General features: G+C 45.4%; 8 protein-coding genes across 8 annotated transcripts; 5 read left to right on the top strand and 3 right to left on the bottom strand.

The window, feature by feature from the left end:
- Position 1: 1 nt before the first annotated feature.
- AOL_s00004g299 (uncharacterized protein) lies at positions 2–472 on the top strand (the record flags this gene model as incomplete). Its single annotated transcript, XM_011118949.1, has 1 exon — positions 2–472. One exon carries the CDS (start codon positions 2–4, stop codon positions 470–472), a length of 471 nt encoding a protein of 156 aa, XP_011117251.1.
- Positions 473–2,094: 1,622 nt separating this feature from the next.
- Positions 2,095–2,670, top strand: AOL_s00004g298 (uncharacterized protein; the record flags this gene model as incomplete). The annotated part of the gene is made up of 1 exon (XM_011118948.1): positions 2,095–2,670. One exon carries the CDS (start codon positions 2,095–2,097, stop codon positions 2,668–2,670), a length of 576 nt encoding a protein of 191 aa, XP_011117250.1.
- Positions 2,671–6,100: 3,430 nt separating this feature from the next.
- Positions 6,101–9,159, top strand: AOL_s00004g297 (uncharacterized protein; the record flags this gene model as incomplete). Its single annotated transcript, XM_011118947.1, has 2 exons — positions 6,101–6,645; positions 6,702–9,159. The coding sequence occupies 2 exons, from the start codon at positions 6,101–6,103 to the stop codon at positions 9,157–9,159; spliced, it is 3,003 nt and encodes a 1,000-aa protein (XP_011117249.1).
- A 482-nt stretch (positions 9,160–9,641) lies between these two features.
- Positions 9,642–10,263, bottom strand: AOL_s00004g296 (uncharacterized protein; the record flags this gene model as incomplete). The annotated part of the gene is made up of 2 exons (XM_011118946.1): positions 9,642–10,110; positions 10,187–10,263. 2 exons carry the CDS (start codon positions 10,261–10,263, stop codon positions 9,642–9,644), a joined length of 546 nt encoding a protein of 181 aa, XP_011117248.1.
- A 1,246-nt stretch (positions 10,264–11,509) lies between these two features.
- AOL_s00004g295 (uncharacterized protein) lies at positions 11,510–13,981 on the top strand (the record flags this gene model as incomplete). The annotated part of the gene is made up of 3 exons (XM_011118945.1): positions 11,510–11,557; positions 11,869–12,050; positions 12,193–13,981. The coding sequence occupies 3 exons, from the start codon at positions 11,510–11,512 to the stop codon at positions 13,979–13,981; spliced, it is 2,019 nt and encodes a 672-aa protein (XP_011117247.1).
- A 584-nt stretch (positions 13,982–14,565) lies between these two features.
- Positions 14,566–15,860, bottom strand: AOL_s00004g294 (uncharacterized protein; the record flags this gene model as incomplete). Its single annotated transcript, XM_011118944.1, has 2 exons — positions 14,566–15,616; positions 15,694–15,860. 2 exons carry the CDS (start codon positions 15,858–15,860, stop codon positions 14,566–14,568), a joined length of 1,218 nt encoding a protein of 405 aa, XP_011117246.1.
- A 5,377-nt stretch (positions 15,861–21,237) lies between these two features.
- On the bottom strand, positions 21,238–22,551 carry AOL_s00004g293 (uncharacterized protein; the record flags this gene model as incomplete). Its single annotated transcript, XM_011118943.1, has 3 exons — positions 21,238–21,712; positions 21,785–22,494; positions 22,543–22,551. The coding sequence occupies 3 exons, from the start codon at positions 22,549–22,551 to the stop codon at positions 21,238–21,240; spliced, it is 1,194 nt and encodes a 397-aa protein (XP_011117245.1).
- Positions 22,552–24,347: 1,796 nt separating this feature from the next.
- On the top strand, positions 24,348–25,572 carry AOL_s00004g292 (uncharacterized protein; the record flags this gene model as incomplete). Its single annotated transcript, XM_011118942.1, has 4 exons — positions 24,348–24,374; positions 24,447–24,453; positions 24,522–24,756; positions 24,822–25,572. 4 exons carry the CDS (start codon positions 24,348–24,350, stop codon positions 25,570–25,572), a joined length of 1,020 nt encoding a protein of 339 aa, XP_011117244.1.
- Between the last annotated feature and the right edge of the window lie 251 nt (positions 25,573–25,823).

Raw genomic sequence — 25,823 nt, 5'->3', positions numbered from 1 at the left:
AATGGCAATTTTGAGCCGTTTCTTCAATAGAATCAAGAGACAGACTAGATCATCCGATGAAAGGGATACATATACGGAAACCACAAATTCCACTACAAATGTTCCACATATAGTATTCCCCGAACCGGAGAAGAAACCAAAGACGACTGCGTCTCCGCCGAAGACCAATTATAATTCTACGAAACCCAAGTCTTCTGGTGGTGGGGGAAGAAGTGGTGGCGGTAGTAGCGGTGGAACCGACCCTTACAATACTCTGGCGGTGAACTCGATGTTAGCTACGAGCCTTAGTCCGGATAGTTCGTATAGTTATGGACATCATAATAATTCGAACAACCACTGCAGCAGTAGTTATTCGTATAGTAGTGGAGGTGGAGGAGGAGGAGGATCCTCTTATAGCTCTGGAGGCGATGGTGGGGGCAGCTCCAGCAGTGGTGGTGATGGGGGCGGGTCTAGTAGCTGTGGAGGGTTTTAATTGAGCTTTGTGGATTGTGTATAAATTATCATTAAGACTGTATTAAATTGTCTATGCTCGAGTTTGGAAGTACTACGACGGCCTTAGTTTGTTGACATCAGTTAATTTTAGAAACCTTTTGCAAGTTCTTTGTTATTGTTGAATTGTATATGTACTAGTTAGCAACATTATAATACACAGATTCATACTTTATTATCAAAGCCATCCTAGGCACATGCACGAGACCATCTAGTTATTACCCTACATTATCCTACGTTAGCTGAGAGTGAATAATTAACCCAATGATCTAAATTAAGAAGAAGTCTTGCCCAACTTAAAGACATCACTTAGTCGTAATTACTAATGTTAACATATTCTAGCTATGTTTTCTTAATTTAAAAAAAACGAAGTCCATGATAGAAATTCTTACGGCCCAGCTTCACCGTAATAGCTTTTATCTCGTAAACTTAATGCTGTCTGATTTCACTAATTTTAAACTCCTTAGACGAGTACAGCGCTGCAGCTAGGCACGTTTCCGGAGAGAAATGACACAGACTCATACCAGCTGTACCACAAAAAGTTAATTAAATAATACATATAATATTAATATAGCATATTGGATGTTAGGTGGAAATGCACAAGCGCTTATAACAAGCTCAGATCAAGGCTAATGCACGCGAAAGCTAAAGGTTATCTAGCTCAGTATGGTCTCCTAACTAGTTAAACATCACAAAGGGAGGTGTGCTAAGCTTGGTAGAGAGAAAAGGGGTTTAAACGGCCACACTGGCAGCTCCGTGGAAAAGGGTTGATTCAGAAAACATAGCCAATAAACCTAGTATTATAGTTTGAGAGGAATTGCGCTTTTCAACCTCAGGGCGAAGTCAAAAGTGTACAAAAGGTTCACAACTTGTGATGTCATATACCAATGTGACATGGTGTCGTACGATTTTTGGCCGTTCAGCCCAGTGCCCAATGCGGATATACAGGCCCTGCTCAGCCCCAAGACCTGGCTGCAGCAGCGTTGCAGCTTCTGCCCTACCAGGTCCTCATATTCTAGAACGAAAAAAAACACACTGCAACACCCTGGTTCTTTTGCGCATACTGCGAACAAGCGATAGCACTAGTTGCGAATTCAGAAACTCCAGGCACTGACACTCCTATTCAACTGTCAGCCGACACCTTAATTTTTCGCCTAAAGATTTACAAGGGCTGGGTAAGTTAATTTCGTTACTAGTTAGTTGGGCTGACTTTCGATTGACCTGTGAAGTGAAGCACGTGGTTGTCGCTTTGACTGTAACCGTTGATTCCATGTGGTTGTTTGGTTGTATTTATACCCCCCCTTCCTGGTCGTACTCGATTCTCCCTCGAATTCACGCAGCTCAATTGCCCATACTAGAGCTACATATCCATATCGCTTGTGTCGGTCTTTGATAAAGCCAGCATACTTAAATACTTATACTCCTCTTCCTCCTCTTCCTTGCAACATATCCAACAAACCTACATATACATCAAAGCGCCCGGCCAACTTCAATTGAGCAAGGACACTTGTACCTTTCGACTTTCTAAGCACACTCCAAGTCCCCCAATCAAACCACAACCCCCGTAATCCTTATACTTTCGAACCCTACCAGAAGCCTGCAAAGATGACTTTATTCGGCCTTTTCAAAAAGAAGGGAAAGGGCGAGGAAACCAACAGCTCCTCTGAAAAAGCCGAGAAGCTAAAGACCAAAATCAAATCCAACAATAAGTCAAATTCAAAGTCAAAGTCAAGCGGTTCTAGCGGTTCTGGATCGCCGGGATATCGTCAAGATAATACAAATACCCACGCCATGGATGCCGTGGCTCTCAATGCGATGTTGGCGACAAGCTTGAATGCTGATGCCAATCACGGAGACCGTCATCACCACAGTGATAACCACGGAGACCATCATCACCACAGTGATAATCACGGAGACCACCATCACCACAGTGATAATCACGGAGACAGTGGTCCTAGTTACGATAGTGGAAATCACCATGTGTCGACATCACAACACGATCATAGTGGCGATTCTGGATACACTGGCACTGGATACTCCGGTGGCGATGGTGGCTACTCCGGTGGTGATGGCGGATATTCTGGTGGAGATGGTGGTTACTCTGGTGGTGATGGTGGATATTCTGGCGGGGATGGTGGTGGGGGTGACGGAGGCTGCTCCGGTGGAGATGGGGGATGCTAATGCTGGTAGAGACTGTACTAGCGTGTAGTCAATTTTTGTCTCTATTTTGCAGTCAGGTTGCCATCTGAAGTTATATCATGGAATCTTCGTGTTTTATGGAGTTAGGTTGGAAATTTGGAAATTTGAAGTCATGGTTTACATGTAATGTTAAATATTAATATAAGTTCTGGGAGCGCTGGTGCACCACACAGAAATAGTATACCTAGATACCGATATTAGAACTCGTCGCTAAATTCACGAAGTTAAACTAGACCTAAGAGCTCATCTTTGTACTAAAATATACGTCTTTGTCAGTAACTACCTAATATATAATGTATTAACTGATAACATGCTACGTAAATAACGATATAACGTCCGCTGGCGTAAATGTATAGAGTATAGCTCGAGCTCCTAGAACCCATACCTAAGTATTCATGTACACAGATGAACAAATCTTAGAGTCTCAAAAACTCGATTCTTACGTTTGCAATTTGATCACAGAAACATTATGAACTCAGAAATCAAGTGCATTCGTCGCTGCTTTACCATGATATGTATATATATGAATGGGGGCGGGTCTCTGGCATTCTATTAATTTTAAATTTCGTCCGCATCTAGACCGCGAATGAGTCCGTGACCGTCCGCCAGGCTGTAACTTCCGAAGATGGTGCATGGCGTCAGAGGAGATCTATAACTATAATATCTAGCTGCTATTGATATCGATTTGTTCTCCAGGCTTGCAGGTACCTATTACTTGGCCTCTAGACTATTGGGAAGTCTTAGTTCTATTCTAGTTCCAGAATTCTATTCGAGAATACTCGACCACCAACTGGGAAGTCACTCGGATAGTGTGTTGCGAGGTGACACAGGCCGCTGATCCTGCCTGCCTAATGGATGATTAGCTTTGACCAGCTAGCCCTGGCTTTGGGCCGGCATTTCGAACTTCAACATTCATCCTTGCATTCCGATACACAAAAACGTCAACTGCCTACCACAAATGCCCTTCAATACAGACCAAGCTTTCTGCCCCGAATCACCATCCTGCGTAAGATGTATGAGTTTACGCACCGAGCTAACTTTTACAAGTACTTACATTTATAGATCTGACTTGAAGGCGAACTGCCAAGCACAGAGCCTCAACGGGGCCAAGTGTCAAAATCCAGATTTGCTAATCAGTGACCCTGCACGTCAGCCGCTCCTGAACTAATGGTGCATTTGTCAATTCGAGACATGCATGAGGAAATTGGGACCCATGCAGGGTGGACTGCAACCACAAGCACATCAGCAGCCCAGCCCGGACTTTGGCGCCTTTGAAGCCCTATGAGAATGCTTCGGCTGCAAATTTAGCAACCAAGATTAGAATTGAGATCTTCCTCATTTCCTTCGGCCCTGTCCGGATTGTGGGCTCCCGGTTCGTGGTTACACCAAACTCTTCTCTTTGATAATGTTGTCATCGTTAGTCGGTCGTCATCATATCAATGGGTATAATATGGAAAACGTTAAACTAGCACTGCACTGGAAAGCTGGTGTTCGGAAGCATACCCCTCTGAAGGAGCTCGAAAGGCGTGATAAGGCCGTGCTGCATTGGCTATCTTGGCTTCACTGAATTTGAAGCCAGTCCACTCAACAAGTTTCTCCTATCTAGAGACACCCCTTATTCCGTGATCCGAAATGGTCTTTATCACCACGTTGTGAATGGGATTGGATGGATACAGAGGAGAGGAGAATCCGGGTGACCAACCACCCGATGCATACTTTTTTTTCTTTCTTGCGAGCCCCTCCTGCGCTGTCTCTGCATGCATCAATGCACGGCTTAGCAATTGGGAACGACGTGCGATTCCATGGCTTCGTCTGATTTAAAAGTCCGACCAAGCACCCGAAACGCGTGCCCTCACTCTGCTGCGCTAGATTCCTTAATCTCTTTCTCTCTCATTACTGTTTGATTTGTTTTTGAAAGTTCTACAGTCGTTTCAGTAGTGATTCAAGCACCAACCTTGGAGTAACATCACATATTCAATACTGTCGTGGTGTCGACCGAAATCCAGGCCGTTGGAGCGTTATCTTGTACTCCCTCGAAACGACGGAACAGACGGATAGACGCATTCCGGGGCAAGCCTTTTAACCCTAGCTCCACAGCATCCATCTGTCGACGAAATCCTGCCCCACTCACCCAGCTCACTGTTCAATTTCGCGTACTGTATTGGTGGGGGGGAGCTGGTTTTAATTTTTCCCGTCACCCATCCAGAAGGTCGCTGAAGAAAAGAGAGCCGATCCGAGGCATTACACGCCCTAAACAGTCCGACGGGGACTCGATCTCGATCATTGATTTCAAAATTTTGCCATTTACCAGGCGAAGAAAATTGGTTTGTGCCCAGGGTCCTTTTTGGCTGTTGCAAGGAACTTTAAAAACTTTGTTTCCCAATACTGCAATTTCGCAGGGCATCTCAACATCGCCCTTGTGGGAAGTGAGTGCCCCCAAGTCGCAGGCACTCAATCTCTAACGATGGCAAGAAATGCCCACCCAAAGCCACGTCTCTGAACAGTCGTGCGAATAGGCATCCTGCCTTGGTGGGTAACTGAAGCTAGTCGACCGGTGCTTCCCTGCAGTCAGCCTCAGCAGCAAATAGAAAACAAAGAAATACGACTAACACCTTGACTAGAAAAGAAACGGAGGCCTGCATTTGCATGCCCTCTTGTGCTGCTATTCTTACCCTTCCTGATCAACCCCAGTTGCAGCTGCTCACATTCACGTTCATCTTCTGCTTGTCTGTCATTCGTTTTCGACGTTTCAGCCCCAATTTTTTCTCAGCCGTTTATGAGAGAGCGCCTGATAATACCCACTTCATTCATTCTTTCGTTAGACGCTCGAAAGGATACAATCTTCATTTAGGGAACTCTCCACATGAACAATATCATTCTCGAAGCATTCTTCTGAGTTTCCCGCTGGCATTTCTAAGCGTTATTCTTGTTTGTTTCCGGTCGCTCGTAAGACGTTTTGTTTTGTGCCTCCCCGTCGCAGCGCCAATCTTATCATCTCTTGTCATCGGGTTATGACAGTCTACCTCTGAACGAACCGAATCGCCTTACTCCTCATCTTTCTGAGCAATCGGATCCTTTTTTCCGTATTCGTACGACCAGGCAATAAGTTTACAACGGTAAATTCCCGGGATTATCTGATATCAGTGGTTGTCGCAAGCTTCATACGCCATTTCATTTGAACGAGTAATCCTACACGCATACGGCAGATATATTCGACAAGATGAAGCAGTAGCCGAAGTTGCTTAACCAGAACCATCTAAAACGAAACAAGACAGACCGTCGGCCTGCCAAAATTACAAGCGCGAGCCCCCTCGAAATAAAACATCCCGAAGAGACCAAAATCCCCTTTCCATTCAAGTGCTAGCTTGCCTCCAGCTCTTCTCGACCCGAGTATTTGAGTTGTGGTGCAGCCATGGCAGCCCTCACTCTGGAAGCTTTACCCAAAAATGTTGTTGTAGCTGACTCCGTGGGCAAAGTACGGCCAACGAGTTTTCTTCTCCGCTCAGCTTCTGAGCCTCATCTCAACTACATGTTTTCCAAGTATGATCATCTTGCTGGGAGGGATTCTCTAGAGTTCTCTCCCTCCTCGTCCAGGTCTCCGTCGCCAAACGGGAAAGATGAATCCATCTTTAGCAACCCTGAAGACGACAACTCTTCCACCTCAACGAACGGATCCAATACCCCAAAACGCCCTGCACCGGTCTTAGAACGTCGACATACTATCCAAAGGTCACCTGAACAATTGTCTTCGAGCTCTTCTAGCTTGCGGTCTTTAAAATCAAAGAAACGTCCACCAAGCGTCGCATTTATGAAGACGCCTGCCTCCGAGGGGCAGGTTATAACCTTGTCTTCCCAACGATCGAATTCTTCCCTCGCCTTATCATCTCTAGGTAATACTAGCCCAAAGAAGGACGAGCTCTGGATTGGCTTCAAGGGCTTGGAAAGTGATTATTCTAAGTATGTGGTCCATAATAACCTCACCTAGAATTTTGTTCACTACTAACAGTATTCAGATTCAACTGCAAATCAATCCTCCAGCGAACTCATGTCCTCCGTAGCTCGCTTATCCCTTTCATACGCAGGTTTGAGGGTTCGACCTCGACAGTTCCAATTGATATCCACGAACTCGACCGAAGGATACGAACATTGAACAAATGGTGGACCCTCCTGCTAGCATCGCTCCGCGCAAATGGTGCCAATATGATTCCAGTCCAAGACAAAACGACATACCTCGAGGGTGTTATTGGGATCGTATCCCGACCAGAATGGAGATGTGCACCCTCATCCCTTGCACCGCTTTCGACAAGGAATCCAAGCCCTTCTAATTCGTGTTCCTCCCTCTCATCCGCCTCGTCGACAATATCGTATGAAAAATCACTGCAGCACGACATGAAAGTGATGTATACAACATCTCTTCTCGACACTCTCGCCTATACACTGGAAGGAATGTCGGAGCAGCAGTGTGGTGGGCTCGTGCATTTTGCTGGAAAAGTCATCGCATATTCATTCTTCTTCGTTAATGGCGTTAGCGAAATGCTTATCGGTTTGCTCGGATTAAAGGCCCCGCAATTGCGCAAAGTTTTGAATGAATACGGTATCGGGCGTGGGATGGATCTTCAGGCAGTGGCTGAAGGTGTCATAGGCGAATTCCCGCAAGCAGTTCACTCTGTTGGTTTTACTACCATGGGAGCTGCTTTACCGCGACTCAAGAAACCAGGTAACTACATGGTTGCAACAAGTAATATTGACTGGAGGGGTCCCTGGATATCCCGATGGACAGGACGAGAGACGGATATGTTTTTTGTGTTCGCCAAACACTACCATCTCTTGCTGGCAGAATACTTGCCTGTTGGAATTTCCGCGACGGCGAGACTTTGTGCTCCTGGGTTTTTGTTTATTCAAGCTCATATACTTTCGCTCTTGGAGACCGCCATCCAGCGTGGACCACCACATCTCTCACAGTCAGAAATCAGCTTGGCCAACGTTACTTTCGACGATATCGTTGGTGCCCAGATGGCAAATGGGAATGGAAATACTATGCAACAGGCGCCATCCAAGACAATGTACCGCCCTTTAATGGACCAGAGGATTTTCTCGCTTCTAAAAGATATCACGATGGACAAAAATTTCAACGATGCCATGCGGGACGTGTTTGCAACAGCATTCGCCAACCTTCTCAAATCATTAGCAAAGAATACGAAAATTATCGAACATTCTTCATGTGTTTCACTCTGCGACCTCTTAGAAGAAGGTATCCCAGCGCTTTATCAGTTTGAACAACAATCCGAAACCGGCGCCAGGTACATCGACTGGCCATTCTGGATGGATGTTTCGAAGGAGATGATGAAAAACGAAAACAGCATGACCGAGCTTCGACTTTTCTCTTTCATCTACGTTATCTGGGATCTAATAGCGGAGGATTCTGAACGGAAAAAGTCGATTTGCTTAGATTGGATCCTCTCTGAGGGCATGTGGAACCGATTTTTCAGCCATTGGTGCCCGATGGTAAGAGCGTTTTATATGAGACTTTTGTGCTGGAGAGTGGGCAGACTTTCAGGTCAAGGATCGAATGGCGAGGCCAGTCTTACACCTGATGGTGTCGAAATCTCAACAAGCTCCTGCGACAGCGAAATTTTCGAGACGCTTTTGATGCGACTTCACGAATCCCATGCCTCATTCATGTTTCTACGTGATGAGTCGGACCGAAATTCGACCGTGAGGCCATCGATAGTGCCGTGCCCGCCTGCGCCTAATCGCAAACTTGCTATTATCCGCGTCGAGTCTCAGCCCGGATTTGGACGACCCTTTTCCCTCGACAAGATGATACCGGCACAGGCAGAACCTAAACCGGCGCCAGCACCAGCCAAGCCCGTTCAGACACAAGCGTCAAATGGAGAAAGTAATGGTGGGTCCATCATTAAGAGACGATGGTCACTCCTCAGAAATTTCCTAGGCGCAGCAGAGGCCCTGAAGACCGACTCATCCCCAACTCCACAACCGAAGGTTGCTCCAGTCGCCCCACAACCAGCATCGAAAGCAACAAACTCCGGATATGTGCCACCACGAACTTCGTCCGGAAAGGATGTCTGGCAAGGCACCAAAGTTCCATACGGCGCAACCTTTGCCAACAGAAATCGGATGCAATTCAAATTCGTCTTGGAATTCACCGACCGCCCACCACACGCAAGGAAAGGCAAGGGTAACAATCCTCCACGACTACCTCGTCTAACACAAGATTGGTTTGAATCCAACAATGAGAACAAGGAGCTTCCTCCTGTCGGTCCGCTCGCTCGTCTGCCAACTGGGGCAACGCCTCAGAACTGGAAGTACTTCGGTAGGGCGTTGTCAGAATGGACACTCGTTGTTGATGAAATCGATAACTTCGTGGAACGCCGGAAAAATGAGGGCATCAGGGATGTTCGGGACTCTGAAATTCCGATTTTGTCAGTAGACTCGCTTAGGAAAGGGTAATTGAGTATCATGGCTGGAGTAACAATTTTTATCATTAAGCGGCAGATCATGGAGGGCTGAAAGAAATACACCATATTTTTCCATTTGTTAAGGCGTTATTGGAGCACATCGATCTTACAGCTGGCTTGTTTTAGGGGACACCCCCTTCACGATAATATGCTTTCTTTTCGTACATATCCGAGACTTAATCGTGTTCACGGTTGGTCCTTTTTTTAATATCCATTTGTATATTTTCTACACTCAGCAAAAAAGCATGCATTGCTTCTGGAATAAATTGAATAATAGAGAATAATGACATCCTTTAAATTTTACCCCCAAGGAATAATATCAAGCTTCGTAATGGCTTCTTCCAAAAAAATTATATTGAGCTAGGAAGGATAAATCATAAATCCTACTATAACTTCCCATACATAGCACAAAGCGCCCAGCTAACTACCCACATCACAATTCCATCATGCCAATTCTTGATCCCATTAGTCTACCTACTGCTTCTCCTGAACCGTACCTTCTTCTCCCTCATTAACTAGCTCACCGACGACCAGATACTTCCCCACAAACTGATCAAACCAGCCTTGCAAAGTCTCCCTCTCATCCGCCGTCAAATCCTCCAAAGTATCCAACTTCTGATCCAGCGGTGTCAACAAACTCTGGTCCAAAACACCCTTAGCCAATCCTCTACTCGCATCTCTCCCTGCAAACAAACTATACGATGCACCTGGGCCGTAAAACATTGGCTTCGAAGATACATCGAATACTTTCCCCTTCAGCGCGAGTAAAATACGCGGATCATCCGTGCCGTTGTATTTTAATAAAGTGCGTGGGGTGTATGCCGTGTAAACTATAGGTTCCGGTGCGTCTATTGTGGGGATTGGAGAGGGCTTGAAACGCATGTAGATGAGATATGCGGCGAGAGAGAAGAGGAAGAGGTTTAGAGGTGTTACGAGGGGGATTCTGGAGGGGTGCATATCGTATTATTAGCTTCAAAGTCACTTCTAGATAACGTGGTTAAGGTTAGAGTAGAGCTTACGCCTCAGTAATAGCCGGAGGTTGGGCTTCCATGATCTTGGTGGTCTCGACGATGAGAGGACGGATTGGATCTGCCATTGTGGGGTAAGCTTTCTGTGATATATTTGAAGTATCTTGTCTTGATGAAGTTGGGGAAAGGTGTTTTTTTTTATATGGGGGGGTGGTACCTGAGTGGAAGTTGGCGGCGGCGCTGGAATGTTGGAAATTTTATACGGGTAAGCTGAGCTTCTGGTTAGTGCGGATGAGCCAAATGATGTAACCAGCCGATCTCGTCGTGGTGGTCGTGGGATCTCCCAACAATAACATCCGCCAATCTCCGCAACGCAGAAAATGCAACAAGGCTGGGATATTTGGGCCAGGAGCGAGAATAGCTAGTATGACATCCGATTGGAAAAACTACGGGGGACCTGGCGAATTCGCGAAACAGAGATGCCAAGAGATTTGAGTATTGCTATGGCTAGGTACCAGGTGTAATATTTCCCTTCATCAATCCCGTGCGAAACTCCGGTTCGCCCCATAGATCCAACTGTCAGGAATATATCCTTGAAAGTATAGTCGCAATAGGATGTGCATATGTATGAGGGAGCCATGCGGGTGACTATGCATGGCTGGGGAAAGCACCCCTTTCACAACGAGATCTTGGTCCCTCATGCCTCACGATCGATGCGAAAATAATATTCGCCTTTTGTTAGCTTAGTCTCGTATCCAGGTGGTGCTTGCGTTGTTGTTAGCTAAGTCTAGACGCCCGTTGGATTTTGGCAGTCTCGAAACTAGAACAGCCGAGACTGGGATTTTGGTTTTGGTGAACATGCCACCGATCGATGATCTTATGCATTGGAGATACATTGAACCCCTCACATCCCAATGGTCTCGTACATCCCAATAATTTACTGGCAATTATGCACTATGCAAGCCACAGATTGAAGCTGCACATCTTTGGCAACGTTTTCGCTGTTTCTTTGGTTGTTTTATATGTTTTGATTGGATAGGTTTTGTGGTGGAGGGCTAGGCAATTGGGGGTATGTACAATTCTAAAAGCTCGTCGCGCAGAAGCAGAACCAAAGTTGAACAGGTTGCGTTTTTGGGTGGAAAATCTGCGAAGTCTGGCTTGAGATAATGGAAAACCTGCCATATAAACTTGTGCATATAAAAGATGAAGCAGAAGGCCATTGCCATTCAGATCTCATGTTAACGTTTTGGTTCTACCTTAGCACCATCTATCACGATTCATGAGCTACTCTTGTATTACTTTACAACTCATCGAAGATAATCCGTTGATAAGACACTTTTCCAGTGGCAATACAGTTCTACAGCTAGAAACAATATGGGCAGAGTTGCGAAGTGTTACTATTGTCGGAGGGACAAAAAAAAGGTAAGTTACTATATACTTTGCTAATACTCAGGCTTACAAATGCGCGACAATTTGTTTCAATGGCCCTTAATTAAAATCGGGCAGTCACGTGCAACATAAGCTTCGGAGGCTAGGGACTAAGGAGAACCGTTCTTTAGCCGGAAAGAGCTAGCTCGGAGCAAAGGTAGCCATGGCCATGCATGGTATTACCACCAGCCAGTCTCGCAAGCCAGTTACTCCTGGTTAAATACACATACAGAATCCTAGAGTTATACGCTTAACTAAGGAACCACGAAGGCTAACTCAAAGATACCGTCTCGACATTAATATAGTGCACCTGGTCGCGTATAGAAGCCACTACCACATCTCAGCCAACAACCTCTGAAAGGTGCGATTGGTGCATAAAATTCCGTTTTCAATGCTCGAAACGTCATTTCGCAAATGAGGTCCAAAATCCAAATGATATTCCAAGTTCATCAGTTCCAAAGGTGACAATTAGACCCACCATAGAGATGTAAGTGTATATATCTGGGTCTACATATCCGGACGGCAGCGGTTTCCTAAGATCAGCTCAATTCAGTCAACGGTTTCTCTTCATACATATACATTTTTCGGGCCCTGCGGAGTCAAAAGTGCTAATTTTAGTGAAATGCAAGCGTCCGGGATATCGACTGCGTCTTCTACTTGCTCGGCGGAATACTTGATTATGAGAATCGCCCCGTCGAGGTTACAGCCATCTCTCACGGCAGCCTGGAGTATACGTATATTCCTGCATCTCACAACTCTGAGACTGCTGTTATCCCGCCTCAATGGGCCCAAGGAACAGACCTCCCACCATACCAGAAACCTGAAAATACCGACATTCTCTACCAAAACTTTGCAATATTCAACCAAGTTCGAAGCTACTGCAAAGAAAACCTCGAGGTCGAGCTGGAGAGACTCTTAAAAGAAGCAGATACCGCAGTCGATTACTTAACTAGAAAGAGTAAAATTTACGATGCTGCGGTATTGGTCAACTTGATGATGACACCAGCAAGCTCCTACACTACAAAGTCAATCAAGGAACGGCATCTTGATCGCCTGCGCATGAAGTCTCCATACATAGAAATTCTCATAGAGAACGAAAAGAATCGAGGCCAACTTTTATATTGTGTCAAATCTGCAACAATACCCTTGGCCGACTATCCAGCGATACCGATTCAGTGCAAGGATATCCAAAACGCTCAAAAAGTACTCCAGAAATTCATACAAGAACGCCTTCTCGGCACTCTCCCGCAGAATGAGGGCAAATCGGAGAACCACAGCTCAACAGTCTACCACAAAATAGATCCCCTGGAGCATCGTACTTTGTTCCGGTTAGATAGGGATAAAGCAGAGCTAGAGGGCTGGCCCCTCCAGTTCACCGGCATCACGACTATGGCAATGAAACGGAATTTACTTGGAGAAACGGGACTTCACTTAGCCAAGAAGTATGGCTTAAAGAATCTAGAGCTAAAAATCAGCAGCGATATCTATCATAGTATAAATTCCGATGAGATCACAACGGACTTTCGAGGCTGTGGTATCACCCTAGCCACAGTTCTTGCCGGCCGTTGGGACGAATACATTTCGGATCTTGAGCGTCAGGCCGAAGCTCTAACGGTCCGTGGATTCTTTTCACAGGCAGAAGTTCCCGGACTCGAGAAAATACAGAAGGCTTTTCCGGATCTTCATTCAAACCATTGGTCATACCTAGATTCATACCAGTTAGCGACATTGATGGGAAACTTGGATTTTATACGGCAAGTCGAGGCCTCTGCACCAGAGTTTTTTTCTCAAACGTATAATAGACACCATAAAAACGAGGACAACAGCGTCTACGGATACCTAAGTGGAATCTTTCCTGAACTCACGCTCGGAGAATACCACCCAGTAATCCTATCAGCATTAGCGGGGTACACCGAAATCACTCGATACCATCTGGGAAAGAACCCGGAACTATCCAAATTACAAACAAACTCCTGGGGCGGGAAACTCGGCGCATTGTTTCTTATCGCTTTCAAAAGAGGTGATCTAGAACTCCTAGATTTATTAAACGAGGTAGCTCCTTTCGAATTAAACAGCGGCGAACGGGTCGTTCTATCCCGACAGGCTGCTGAGCTCGCAGCACCGATTGTATTCCAAACCTGGGCGAATTTGGCTTGGTTCGACTTGGGCGGATTTACTTGGGGCGCGGATTCTGTGCGCTGCGAATGGTGGAGGGCGATCCTCGAATCTCTTTACAGTCGATACGAGGGGACACAGGGGACTGAGGATCGGGATATACAGAATGAAAAGGCATGTTTCGTAGACGTCATATGGGGGCTGGAGCAGAGCATGTACCTTGCACGATGTGGTTGTCCAAGTTGTGAAGAACATTACCTGAAAGCTCATCGAGTACTTAGTAGTTCTTTTGATCAGAATTAGCGAGTGACTATGGTGGAATACTAGCGATGGGTTGATAGACGGTAGATGTTTCTCCTATATGTAAGGCGGATTACGAATGTTTATGACCATGTATGCTATATATGAAACGAGAATATATTCATTTCCCCTGAACTCCGTTTTTCTTGCGATAATGACATGTAAGAGAGCTAAAGTATGTTCAACGAAACCGGGAAACCAAACAAAAATAAAAAATAAAACAAGATGTGACAAAAGAGCCTCAAAAATGCAAACGACACGCTAGTAAGTTGCTAGAATAAGATAAAAGAAACAAAACGCCAACATTGATGAATACACCCATAATAGACCTCCTTCGATAAAATATGTACTCAAAGGAGTAAGAGACAAACAACGGCCCCACCAGGCTTGGGACAATGTTTGTGTGCATGAGGTTTGAAGAATAGCGACAGCTGAAACTCGCTGATAATGTGGGGTAGGCAATAAAGAAAAAACTAAGTAGATATTTTTCGGTGAATCCGAATAAAGAGGGATACCGGAAAGTCATCATTAAAAGATAAACGGCTCGGAAGAGCCGTCCACAAATTCGGAACACTTGAGTGTCGCGCTCAAGGGCCGCCCACCCTTCGGACCCAAAGGACCGCAGGAGCTTCTAGTCCCATGTTCGCATCCCGTCGTTTCCAAGCGCGATGCAACATGAGACCCTTGTCATAAAGGTCCCGGGATAAACTATCGTACTCAGCCTGTAGTCGTTTCAATTCGTCCTTTAGCTGCGCCCTGTGCGTATAGTTGTGGGTAGACGGGTTTGGTGGCAAGCAAGCCTCGAGTTCCTTGATTTGATGCATAACTCGTCTCTGCCTTGCGATAAGTTGATCTCGCTGACGCTCTAGAAGAGCGATGTACGCTTCGCCACCTTTGGGCTCCTGTGGAGAGGAGTTTCCGGACTCTGATACAAGCGACATGAGTACACTGGAAGTGTCGTCTCCGTTATCTTGAAGTATTGGTGTGAGGGGAGCGAGCTCTATCATAGGCGCCCCAGTTGGGGATAGAATCGGTGGAGGCGATCTCCTAGGTGGAGGTCCGCTATTTGTTTTCGGAAGTACTTTCAAAGGTCCGGGTTCGTATGATACTTTACGAGCCTGGGGAAGTGGTAATCTAGAAGAAGTAGAATTTGAGGGTATCGGAGTGGTTGAAGGTACTGGTGTTGGTGGATTGGATGCTGACTCTTCGTCTTCCTCCTTGATGTCTTCTCCTCCACATATGCTACCCAAGAAAGACCTATCTAAAGCGCTCAAGGATGGTACGATCGAATCTCTTAACCTTGGTGCTTTTTCCGGTGGCGGCGGTGGAATATCTGTCTTTGGTTCAAATGCAACGCTGTCGACTGATTCTTTCCTTGTAACTTCGTCTGGGCTGCTTCCTCTTCTACTCGCTTCTGCAGCAAATAATAAATCGATGCTCTTTGGACCAGTAATAGCACTAGAAGGTGCAGAGGCTACTGGTTTTCGAGTAAAAGCACTTTTTTTAGTACCAGGAAGGGATGCTAAATGGGCTGGGTGGCGGGGTATTGTGTGAAAAGTTGGAGGGCCGTTCGATGCGGGCATAATAGGATGAGCATTAAAATTAGGAGTAGTGGTGTATTTCAGTGTTCCAGTAAAGCTAGACAGCATGAATTTATTAGCGCATGCATATGGGAAAGAATACGTTGTTATGTATGGCTGTGAGTTCATGCTTACCTTGATTGCGAAAGAATATTCTGGTGGCTCTCACTTCTCATAAGCAAAACGTCCGGTCGCGAGCTCTCGACTAGTATTGGGAACCCGATTTCAGGTTCCTTCGGCTTGCTGTGCCGTAGAGGGAAACGGCTGAACATGGTTGTGGCTGTCGTAACAAAACTCGTCATGTTGAAAGATTAAAAGATAAAAATAAAAAAAAATGCAAATGCAAATGCAAAGTATACGTAGTGTCGGAAGGAAAAGAATCGGAGGGCCGGCCCAATGTCAAGTAGTTATTTGTGCGTCAAGATCTGACCGGGCCAGGATATATGGCAAAGTCGGAATGACGATCCAACAGGCAGGACGAGCTTGCCCCGCTGCCTGGTTCCTTCTGTTCCTTCTAATCCTTTCCTTTGATATAGCACTACTAAGACCAGACCACCAAGACTAGCGTTTGTTTTAATAGCGGTGGGCGATGTGGGACAAGGTTATCCAGTTCGTTTCGGTTGGCCGACGTTATGGAAGGTGCGCTGTGCCAGTGAATCGAAATACGCTAGCAAACGGCAAAGATGGAGACGGACAGAGGCAGGCGGTCAGGGATCTCCAGACTTCAAAACTCAGGGGTACCTGTCCAACAAGCTTCAAAGATAATTAGCGATGTTCCAGCGATAGTGTCACTGCTCGACTCGAGTCGCGATCCGGAAAGAAATTTTAAATCTTTATTAGAGAAATAGCCTCTAATATAAAGTTCAAAAAGTGTCGTCTGATACAATATATATTCTTATGTACGCATGTACTGTGAAGGGTCTTCCGGCCTGGTCTTTTTAAATTAAGAGACACCATGGGCTTCCTCGGATAATAGGAAAGTCGTTTGGGCCGAACAGGAAGTTCACAGGTTGGCAAAGAACATTCCTCTTGCGACTCTGGGAATTCAAGCAATGTCCCCCAAAAATGGCGATATACTATGTCCTGTGCGCATACAAAGTATATAGGCCCTTCTCGGCTTGTGAAAGATAATTTAAAGGGGATTGAGCCTGATTCTGCCGGGTGTCCTGTTTGACCCATATTGCAAAGTATATTACATTGCATACCCAGGAGATAGACAAAATCTGGGGTCAAAGGCCATTAACTGCCATTCCAGTCCCGTCCAGCTTCTGATAGAGCCGTCGATATAGATAGCTAGCTCCTGTGGCTGTTCAGAACGATGTTATATCGCTCCTCCAATACGTGGAATATATGTTGGATACGGGGAGGGTTGAAGACCAGACCGTGGTGTTTCGAATCCTTGAAACGCACCGACAAAACGGAAACGACTCAACATACCTTTAATATTATTATCAGCGACGGCTATCTGGCTAGACTTGAATCTGGAAAACTTTTGCAAAGAAGCGTCGGCAGAAATTCGAAAAAATAAAAATTAAAAAAGTACGTTCGCAAACAGCCTCGGGTCGAGCGACTGATGTTTCTCGTCTGTTTATATCGAAGGTGTGAATGTGATGGCAGAGATGCTCAGCGCATGAATGTGAGAATGAAGAAACAGTTTCGGGTGGGCGGTAAGCAGGTCAATGCTTCGAAGAACCAGGGATTGCCTTCAAACGATAAACGTCTGTATTAGTTGGGTAGCCCGCACAGTAATCAATAGGTAAGTAAGTATTAAAAATATGCAGTTGCGAAGTTGTAATAATTTAATTCGGAACGACAAAAAGAGAGATTGACAGGTCGGTAATGCAGCGTCCAGGCCGCAATATCGTCTTCTTCTTTTGTTAATTTTTTTTTGACAGGCCGTTAAAGAAAGAAAGTATCGAAAAAAGAACCGACCAGAAATCCTGTGAGATTTTGGAAGATCAGAAGAATGGTACGGGATCTGTACCTGATATTAAGCAAGCTGAGAAACGTTCGACTGTCAGCCCAGACTGGGGTTTGGCCTCTCCGTGAACGTTCGGTCTAGCGGGCAAAGCTTTCGTACGGGTGAGGCACAGCACTGCAAAGACTGCCAGACTGCAGCGCGCTAGCTGAAAAGAAGCCTATCAATGATGTTTACTGGTTGAATACCGAAGCAGGGAGCCAAACTCGGTGTAGACGCACTGCCCCTGGTCGGAGAGGTGTCCCAGGAAAGAAAAAATAGAATAAGTGGGAGGAAACAGAACAAACAAACGAAATCCTACGAGGATTTCTGGGGATAATGACGCAGGTATATACTAGTATTTTTAAGATATCGATCGAACTGACACGATGTGCGTAAGTAAGTATATGTATATTCCGATGGAAGTTAATGTGCCCAGGCCGCTTTCCCATAATTACCACAATTGCAATTCTATGCACTGTCTTTCAAAGAGAGTTTATTGAAATTGCAAAAGATCAGTGAGGTTATCTCCTGCATTGGACGGACGGGGCTTAGCTTTCTCATCTCTCGCCATCGAACTGTGCACATGTATACTTTGTTCTCCTTTCAATAATATTCAAGACGATGGGATTAGGTCATCATCTGAAGTTAACTCATGCCAGAAACAACCATGATCGATACCTCCACTGTCCAATTAAACGGAATATGCATCCTGTTCTACATTCCCCGCCTATCAGGCAGGTATAGGCAGGTGTATAACCCCGTAGGCGTTTGAGGATGACCCCAGGCCCGACGGCATGCAGGGAATATCAACTTCCACGCGCGCACAAACTTTTTTGACAACAGAAACATGCACGGGGCCCTGGCGGTGATGGTCAACCAAAAGGTCACTTTTTTTTTTGACCAACAGCAGAAACTATGCGCTTTTAGGTCACCATTCCCAAAATTTTCATCCAGAATCATAGTATACTATGAACTTGATAATGTCCGTGAAAAAACTCCAGTGGGCTGCCGTAACAAGTTGTTGCACAACGTTTTCGAAGATCCCCTCTGCGAGGCAAGTTTCACGAGCGTTCCTCAGTTGGTTACTCCCGCATTTGCATGTCTATATGTGGGTGCGTATGTACAAATCGATGTAGGTAAACGATCCAAAGCTGTACCGACATTAAGCAGGTGGCAATGTTTGTATGTATATCTCGTATCTAATCTAGAGCGAATTGCGCAAAAAGGCGACAATTCGCAATCTAGTTTTATCGACCACTCTCGCCTCTGGTGTTTCAGAATTTTCGGATGTCGACATCTTGGGCATCTTGACTAGCAAATCTCATGCACATGCGGCTTGGGTTGGGCGCCGACAAGTCCTTTAATTGTCCCACTACCATATACCCAAGGGTCGTCAAGGGCCCTGGAGCAGGCATCGACGGGATCCTGTACAGATGCACCACGGTCAATCGGCTCAGATCCTTAATTGATCACTTTCTGTTGTACTGTACCTATATATTGCAAAGTTGGGATACCCAGACCGGTCGAACCCCAACCTTTGGAAGTTAACTAGCGGGGGCTACCTGGGATTCCAGTCGGCTGCCTTCAACAATGTCAGTATCATCTTTCAAAGAGATGAGAACGGAGTAAGGGAAGTTTTTTTTTTTTGTTGGTATCTCCTTAGGACCCTATCGAAACGTAATTCATTTTCGCCGGGGCGATCTCTATGGCCCTTCTCATAACTAGAACCCGGAGTTTGATTCAGAGCAAAAGCGCTTCTCAAAGCAAGTCTCAAGGACAGTCAGTCCTCCGCCCATGGTTCAGCATGCCAGATCCAGCTAAATGTGGGTCCAATAACCAGAAAAGAACCATTAACAAGAAATATCAAGTTTGATCTCAAAAAAGCTGCCCGATTCTGCAAGGGCATTGGCTTTCTTTGCTTTCTTGTGTTTTTTAAGCGAGAGGCGAGATTTTACCTCCTGATCTGCCCTTGCAGTTGGAAGTCAGTTCACGGGTCCTTTCCCCACTTTTACTCTGGTTGGCCTTCGAAGTTCAGCTTTCGTTTGTATCGAATCGAAATTCGAAGCGACTCAATTCTGGACTTTCTTTGTTTGAAGATATCAAATCAAATCACTTGTTTCTCCACTTGTGCACTCCGTGCATTAGCTGAAGGTTTACTGAAAATACTACTGAACTAACACTATCTTGTCGATGTCTATTCTATTTTCTTCGACACCAGAGTTCGATTCTGTCAGACGACCTCTAGACCCTTTCGGGTGCATGCTTATTCTGGAGATGTAATTTGACTGCAGCTTTCCATTTCCGTGCTAATTAGACTGTACTTTCCCTTACATGGCATGACATAATTAAACAAAATTTCCTATCGAAAATTCTTCTTTTCCCTTTTCATGACTTCACCCTATTCTCGAAAATAGCATCAATACCATATATTCCAGTAATCATATATGCCTGTTCTATAGAACGCCATACCTTAAAACCACTCCCTTTCCCCGGAGTTCGATGCTGTCACGAATTTCATCCCAAAATGTCTAAAAAGGGCGGCACAATAGCAAGGGTTCCCCCATAATGGAGGCCTTGCAATTTAACAACAAGCATGAACCTCGCACACCCTTTTCTCGAACGTCATTCTTGTTTACCTGCAAAATGAGGCTTTGGTACCTCGTTAGCCTCTTGATGGGATTGAGTGGATCCCGCTTCCTTTTTTAGAAACAAACTCTGTGGCGTTTCTTGCAGCGTGAGGCGTTACCTCAGCAAAAAATAACCTCCAGTCTGCCGTCGGAAGGGTTCTATCTTTGGCCAGTCTCCGAGTTTCAAAATATCCGATTCGGATTTTAGAGCTCCTAGAATTCTTGAATTTTCTATGCAGCCCGGAAAACTTTTTGGAAGACTTTCTGGAAAACTTTTGAAGTTGAAGATCTTGTGACTATTTGGGCTTTTCTTGACCTGTCAACTGTACTATATTTCCTGTATCGAGAGCACCCACTTGTCCAAGTCGATCACATCGCATTGCATACGCAAACTTGTCAGTGCAGGGTTGATAAACTGATAACCCGTTTTTGCCTGCAGCTGGAAACGAAGAATGATGGGTCTTCCATGCATATGTATACTTATGCCTGAATTAATTGCTGAGTGCCTAAACATGAAATCGGCTAGAGGAACGAATTTTGCGAGAGAGATAAAACGTCTGGCCGACACGGTATTGAGTTGTAACTGAAGGTTGCAATTGCAAATGCATAAAATCCGGGATCATGGTGGTGGGAATTTCAACACTTCATGCCGCGCCTGATATAACGAAAGGAGAATCCGGAAAACCTTCTTGCGGGACCGTTTATCAATACAGGCTGTCAAAAAACCATAACAACGGGACCCGTTTTTTATGCAAAGACGGCAGGATACGATTGTAGATTAATGCTTTTTACGAGAATGTGTTCTGGACCTCGTGAATGTCGGCTAAGATGGCTATATACTGCATATCAGAAGCGATTCGGGGCGGATTAACAGTATCAAATATATTAAAAGTATACGCTCATCTTCATCGGGGTCTACAAAACAGGCTTCTCGGAAGAAAAACAAACAATCTGAGGTTCCCAATTCTTGCAACGAAGATTCCAAATAGGAGACCAACTCAGATGTTTGAGATCGGAGCCTACCGTCACTTTTCTTTTCAGGTACCCACAATTTGTTTGATAAAATAAAAAGAGTACTTATTCATTCCTTCTTCAAGATCTCCGCCTAACGAGCCCCTCCCCGCGCTGCTCACTCATCGATGTCCCGATCCCAGAATCCTGGGCACTCCCTTGTAAGGTATTTTCGTCCACACTAGTCGGCGTCCTCCCACCTTCATCGCTCCTATCATTGGACATGTCTTCCGAATCTTCGTCGTCACCCTCCTCGCCCTCAGGAGCTGGTGTAGCTTCCGGTGTATCATATACTCCACCTCGTGGGCGGGGTATATCCTCTGCCGAATCATCTTCAACCGGAGCTAAAGGATGGACCATGCGCCCCTCTGTTTCAGATGACCGCGTCGGCCTTTCCATGAGTGGGTCCTCATCGTCGTCAAAATATTCATCTTCGGTAGCAAGCCAGTACGAAGATACTAGTATCCAAGTAATTGCTGCCCAAAATAGCTCGGTCACCCAGAATGCTGATGTAAAAAAAATGAATGCGATGATTCGGTAGTTGTACATAAAGTATCTGTAAGTGTTCGTGTTAGCGACTCGGCACACAGTTATAGACTCGGGTTACGTAAATTATATCAATACATACCTTAGGCCTCTAAATCTTGCCTTGAATACAACTTTACTCTCGTAGGACTCTGGTGCCTTGTCGGAGGCATAGTCGTTTCCAACTCGTATGCCTAGATAACTCGGCAGTCTCTTTTTCGTGAAAACTTCTCCTTCCATCATCAAAATATCTATTTTTTCTTGTTCCTTCCTCCACCCGGACAAATACAACGGCGACTTAATGACGGTATCCATAGTATTTATGATATCAGACTTGTATGTTAAACAAGCGGCTCGTCTCGATGTCGCTAGTATGCTTGGTTTTTTAGGATCCTCGTCGAAGAGAGTCAAATTTATCATGAAATTCCCAGCTTCAATATTATGGGGTGAAGTTGGCAGCGTGAGGGAGACGTAAACATCATATGGCTGGTTATGCATAAGCACACCCTTTGAGATATCAGCGCCGCCATAAGGGACTAGCTTAGCTCCCTTGAGTCCGGGTGTTATAAGTGCAAAGTGAGGCGAATGTATCATGGTTTGACCATATATCAAATGAACAGTAGTTTCAAGTCCTATTTGTGGGATGTAGTTGTAATAGAAGAGTATGTAACCAAAACATGCGACACCGAAGAGGAGGATCGCGAGGATGGCGCCCAAGATGGTTTGAATGTAGGCCCTTTGAGCTGACCTGGAGGTAGCACTACCATAAGCCGCCCGCAGCGGCTGGCTTATAACTGTGGGCAAAGCGATAGGCTATTCGATGTTAGCAACATTAACACAGAATTCCTTGCACGCGATCACTCTTACCATTTTCACGTGCTATTGAATGGTGTTGGATTGTGTTCGATCCAAGGTCGGGGGATCCCTTGAGGCCAGAGACCGGGTTCGAGCTTCGATGATAGAAGTTCAAATCATAGTTCGGAGAGTACTACTGTCGTTGATAAAGTTTAGAGGCCGCCGTAGCCTTTTAGGACGGAGGTTGGTGCCTTGAAGGTGGGAGTTCGAGATATGACGTTGGGAAAACTCGCAACATTCCTCGGCCAACACAAGACACTGTTGGAAGATCGAAACCACCGCGTCCACGTGGATTTTGAATGAAATAGGCAGTTACTTCGATATTACTTCCATACACGATTGGAATTTAATTGTCAGCTTCAATGATTTTTTGGATTTTCATAATGTAGGCTTTGCAGAAAGTTGGATATATGTTGTGTATCGCTAGAGCATCGCCGATATATAAATATATATCGGCGGAAAGCCAGGTCTGGCAGTCCAATGGAAATTGAAGCCTGTGAACCTCTGATAGTATTTTAACACATGTACATGTTACTGCGGGTCCCGGTTTTATAAGGCGTGGAGAAGTACTAACCTGCTATAGAATGATATCACGAACTTCTTGCTAGAGCAGTATTAATTAACTATAACCAAGCACCCATTCTAACGCCATCAAGGTTATTGAAAACTTCAGGCAGATCTTTCATTTCTGTTTCAGGTATACGAAACAATGTGAACGACGTCGACCTCGGACCCCAAAAGAAAATAATTCAAATCGAATTATTATATAGTTATTCAGTGAAGCATTGAATATTATGAATATATTTACCTGCACTAGAACTCGCAAGCATAATTAAAGTTCAGAGTAGCACTTGTTTGGATGTAAGATATTTTATATCTGATAATTAACAGGAATTGATACGAACTACGCGGAGGGTAGTAGCAACTCGGAAAGCACATTACAATATTAGGATAACCCCCCGCTAATTCTTTTCGCTTTGTAACATACATATATTACTTACAGTGAGATAATCTCCAAAACCTGATGCTGTAGCTTCAATGGGGTGTCTAGACGTCTAGACAAACAAGTTTTATTTACTAATGGGCCAATGTGACTGGTAGTCTCGCTGCTCAGTTTCTACATAGCAAGAACAAGAAGCGAACTGAATCCGATCTTTATAGACTCTATTTCACTGTAAGAGATTGCTCGTCATTCTTGTACTCGTTCAGCCAGGCATATTATAAATGCCGCCCGGCCGAGATATCGTAGAGTTGTCGGCATGTTGACTTCGGAACCGACATTTAGATTACTGGTGATTATTATAAGCACCCTGCAGATAAAAATAATTTAATTGGATAACATCAATTTAGCCAAGATGATAGGCTAGCTACAAGCGGTATAAACTGGATCAAAAAACACCGGTTTCGAATAAAACCCGGTCATGGTAGTCAAGAGAATGAAGATGTTAGGCCAGGTGGGGAAGAATGAGTTGACCTTGTTGGAATCGCAATCGCCGGCAAACATGCCTCGGCTAGAAAGCACAAGGCGCTGGCACGTTCCCAGAGTCGCAAAGGGGCCGGTAAACAACACCAACATCGACCTCCCACCCTGAGCCGAACCTCTCCAGCCCCAAAACCACCCCAGCAGAATTCTCTAAACAACATCCGGCAACATCAACAAATAAGTCATCGACGTATTCTCCTTACCAGTGGACGTGTTTCTTTCGAAGAAAAGCAGCATTCAGACCCCTATCCGTGTTACCGGTGACTCAAAGCGGACGCGTGCACGACCGACAAACTAAGTACCTACATATCCACATACTTTCGTCATCATGAGGGAAGATCTCATTCAAGGCGCTGTGAGTATATAAATCTAATGATTTTTCTTCTTTTCTACATGGATTGGAATTCTAACTCGGATATACTTATAGATTGGCTGTATGTTACTCGAAACCCTTCCAGTTCGTATGCTGTATATCAAAATCCTAACATTGTGATGTAAACAGTCCTTCAGGACCCATCGGTCGCCACTGCCCCTCTCGACAAACGGATTGCATTCTTACAATCTAAAAACCTTTCACCCGAAGAAATTGCAGTCGCTTTGCAGAGAACCGGTGTCGACCCGTCGTTAATACCAAATCTGGGTGCAGCTCCATCTGGGTTTGTCGTGCCACAGAGACCGGCAGGATTTACTCAGGGATATGGAAATGGCGGCTACTTTGGACAGGTTCAACGACAAGAGTATGACACCATACGAGAGTTTATAATTGTACACATTGGATACAATAACTAACTTGGATTGTTAGACCTGCTGGACGTGATTGGAGAGATTGGTTTGTGATGGCCACTGTATCGGGTTCGGTGTCGTACGGTCTCTACCAGCTCGCTAAACGATATGTCGTTCCAATAATTGCACCACCTACACCAGAGGCTCTTGCCGCCGACAAAGCCGCTATCGACACTGCATTTTCCGATGCATTCGCTCTCCTTGAGTCCCTAAAGACCGACACGGAGGCTCTAAAGGAGGCCGAAGAAAAACGGAACACCAAGGTCGACCAAGCTCTCGAGGAAGTTGAAAGGGTTGTTGAAACTTTGAAAGAATCAAGCAAGCGGAGAGAAGATGAGACTAAGCGTCTCAACGACGAAGTTCGAAACTTGAAAGATTTGATACCAAAGGCATTGGATGGACAGAAGGAAAGCCAGGCCGCTAGTTTGAAGGACTTGCAAGCGGAATTAAAGTCTTTGAAGGCACTACTCGTCAACAGAGCAACTGCAACTACCAGATTCACCCCTCCACCAGCCCAGCCAGCACATTTCGTTCCCCCACCAGCTGCAACCGTAACCTCTGCTGCTCCTTCGCCTTCGCCTGTCGTAGCCCCATCCAGTGAACCAGCTACCAACGGGGGAGGGCAAACTCTTGGAGGGAAGCCTCTTGGGGCGATAACTGGGGGACAGCGAGCTATTCCAGCGTGGCAGCTGGCGGCCCAGCAAAAAGCAGCAGCCGCAGCAGCTGCAAACCCGACTAACGGTGAATCCAGTTCTTCCGAGGCCAAGTAGAGATGGGTCTTGTACGATGTGTATGGGGTTTGAATATATATATGGAATTTGTAATATCGAATGTTCTCTTACTGGCCACACTGTTTTCTAGCGTTTATGGGTGTAATTCCTCTGATTTACTATTATCCGGTCGTTTCTCGGAAGTTAATGTTGATATGCATGATTGTTAGAGTATATGGACTTAACTACCTTGTAGGCGCTAGTCAGCACGACAGCGACCCTTGTTCGCGATATTTTTCTTCCGCTGCTGC

This window comes from Orbilia oligospora, assembly GCF_000225545.1.
Source record: "Orbilia oligospora ATCC 24927 unplaced genomic scaffold scaffold00004, whole genome shotgun sequence".
Classification (NCBI taxonomy): Eukaryota; Fungi; Ascomycota; class Orbiliomycetes; order Orbiliales; family Orbiliaceae; genus Orbilia; species Orbilia oligospora.
Note: the sequence above shows the minus strand (reverse complement) of the source record. Positions and strands in the feature narration are given on the sequence as shown.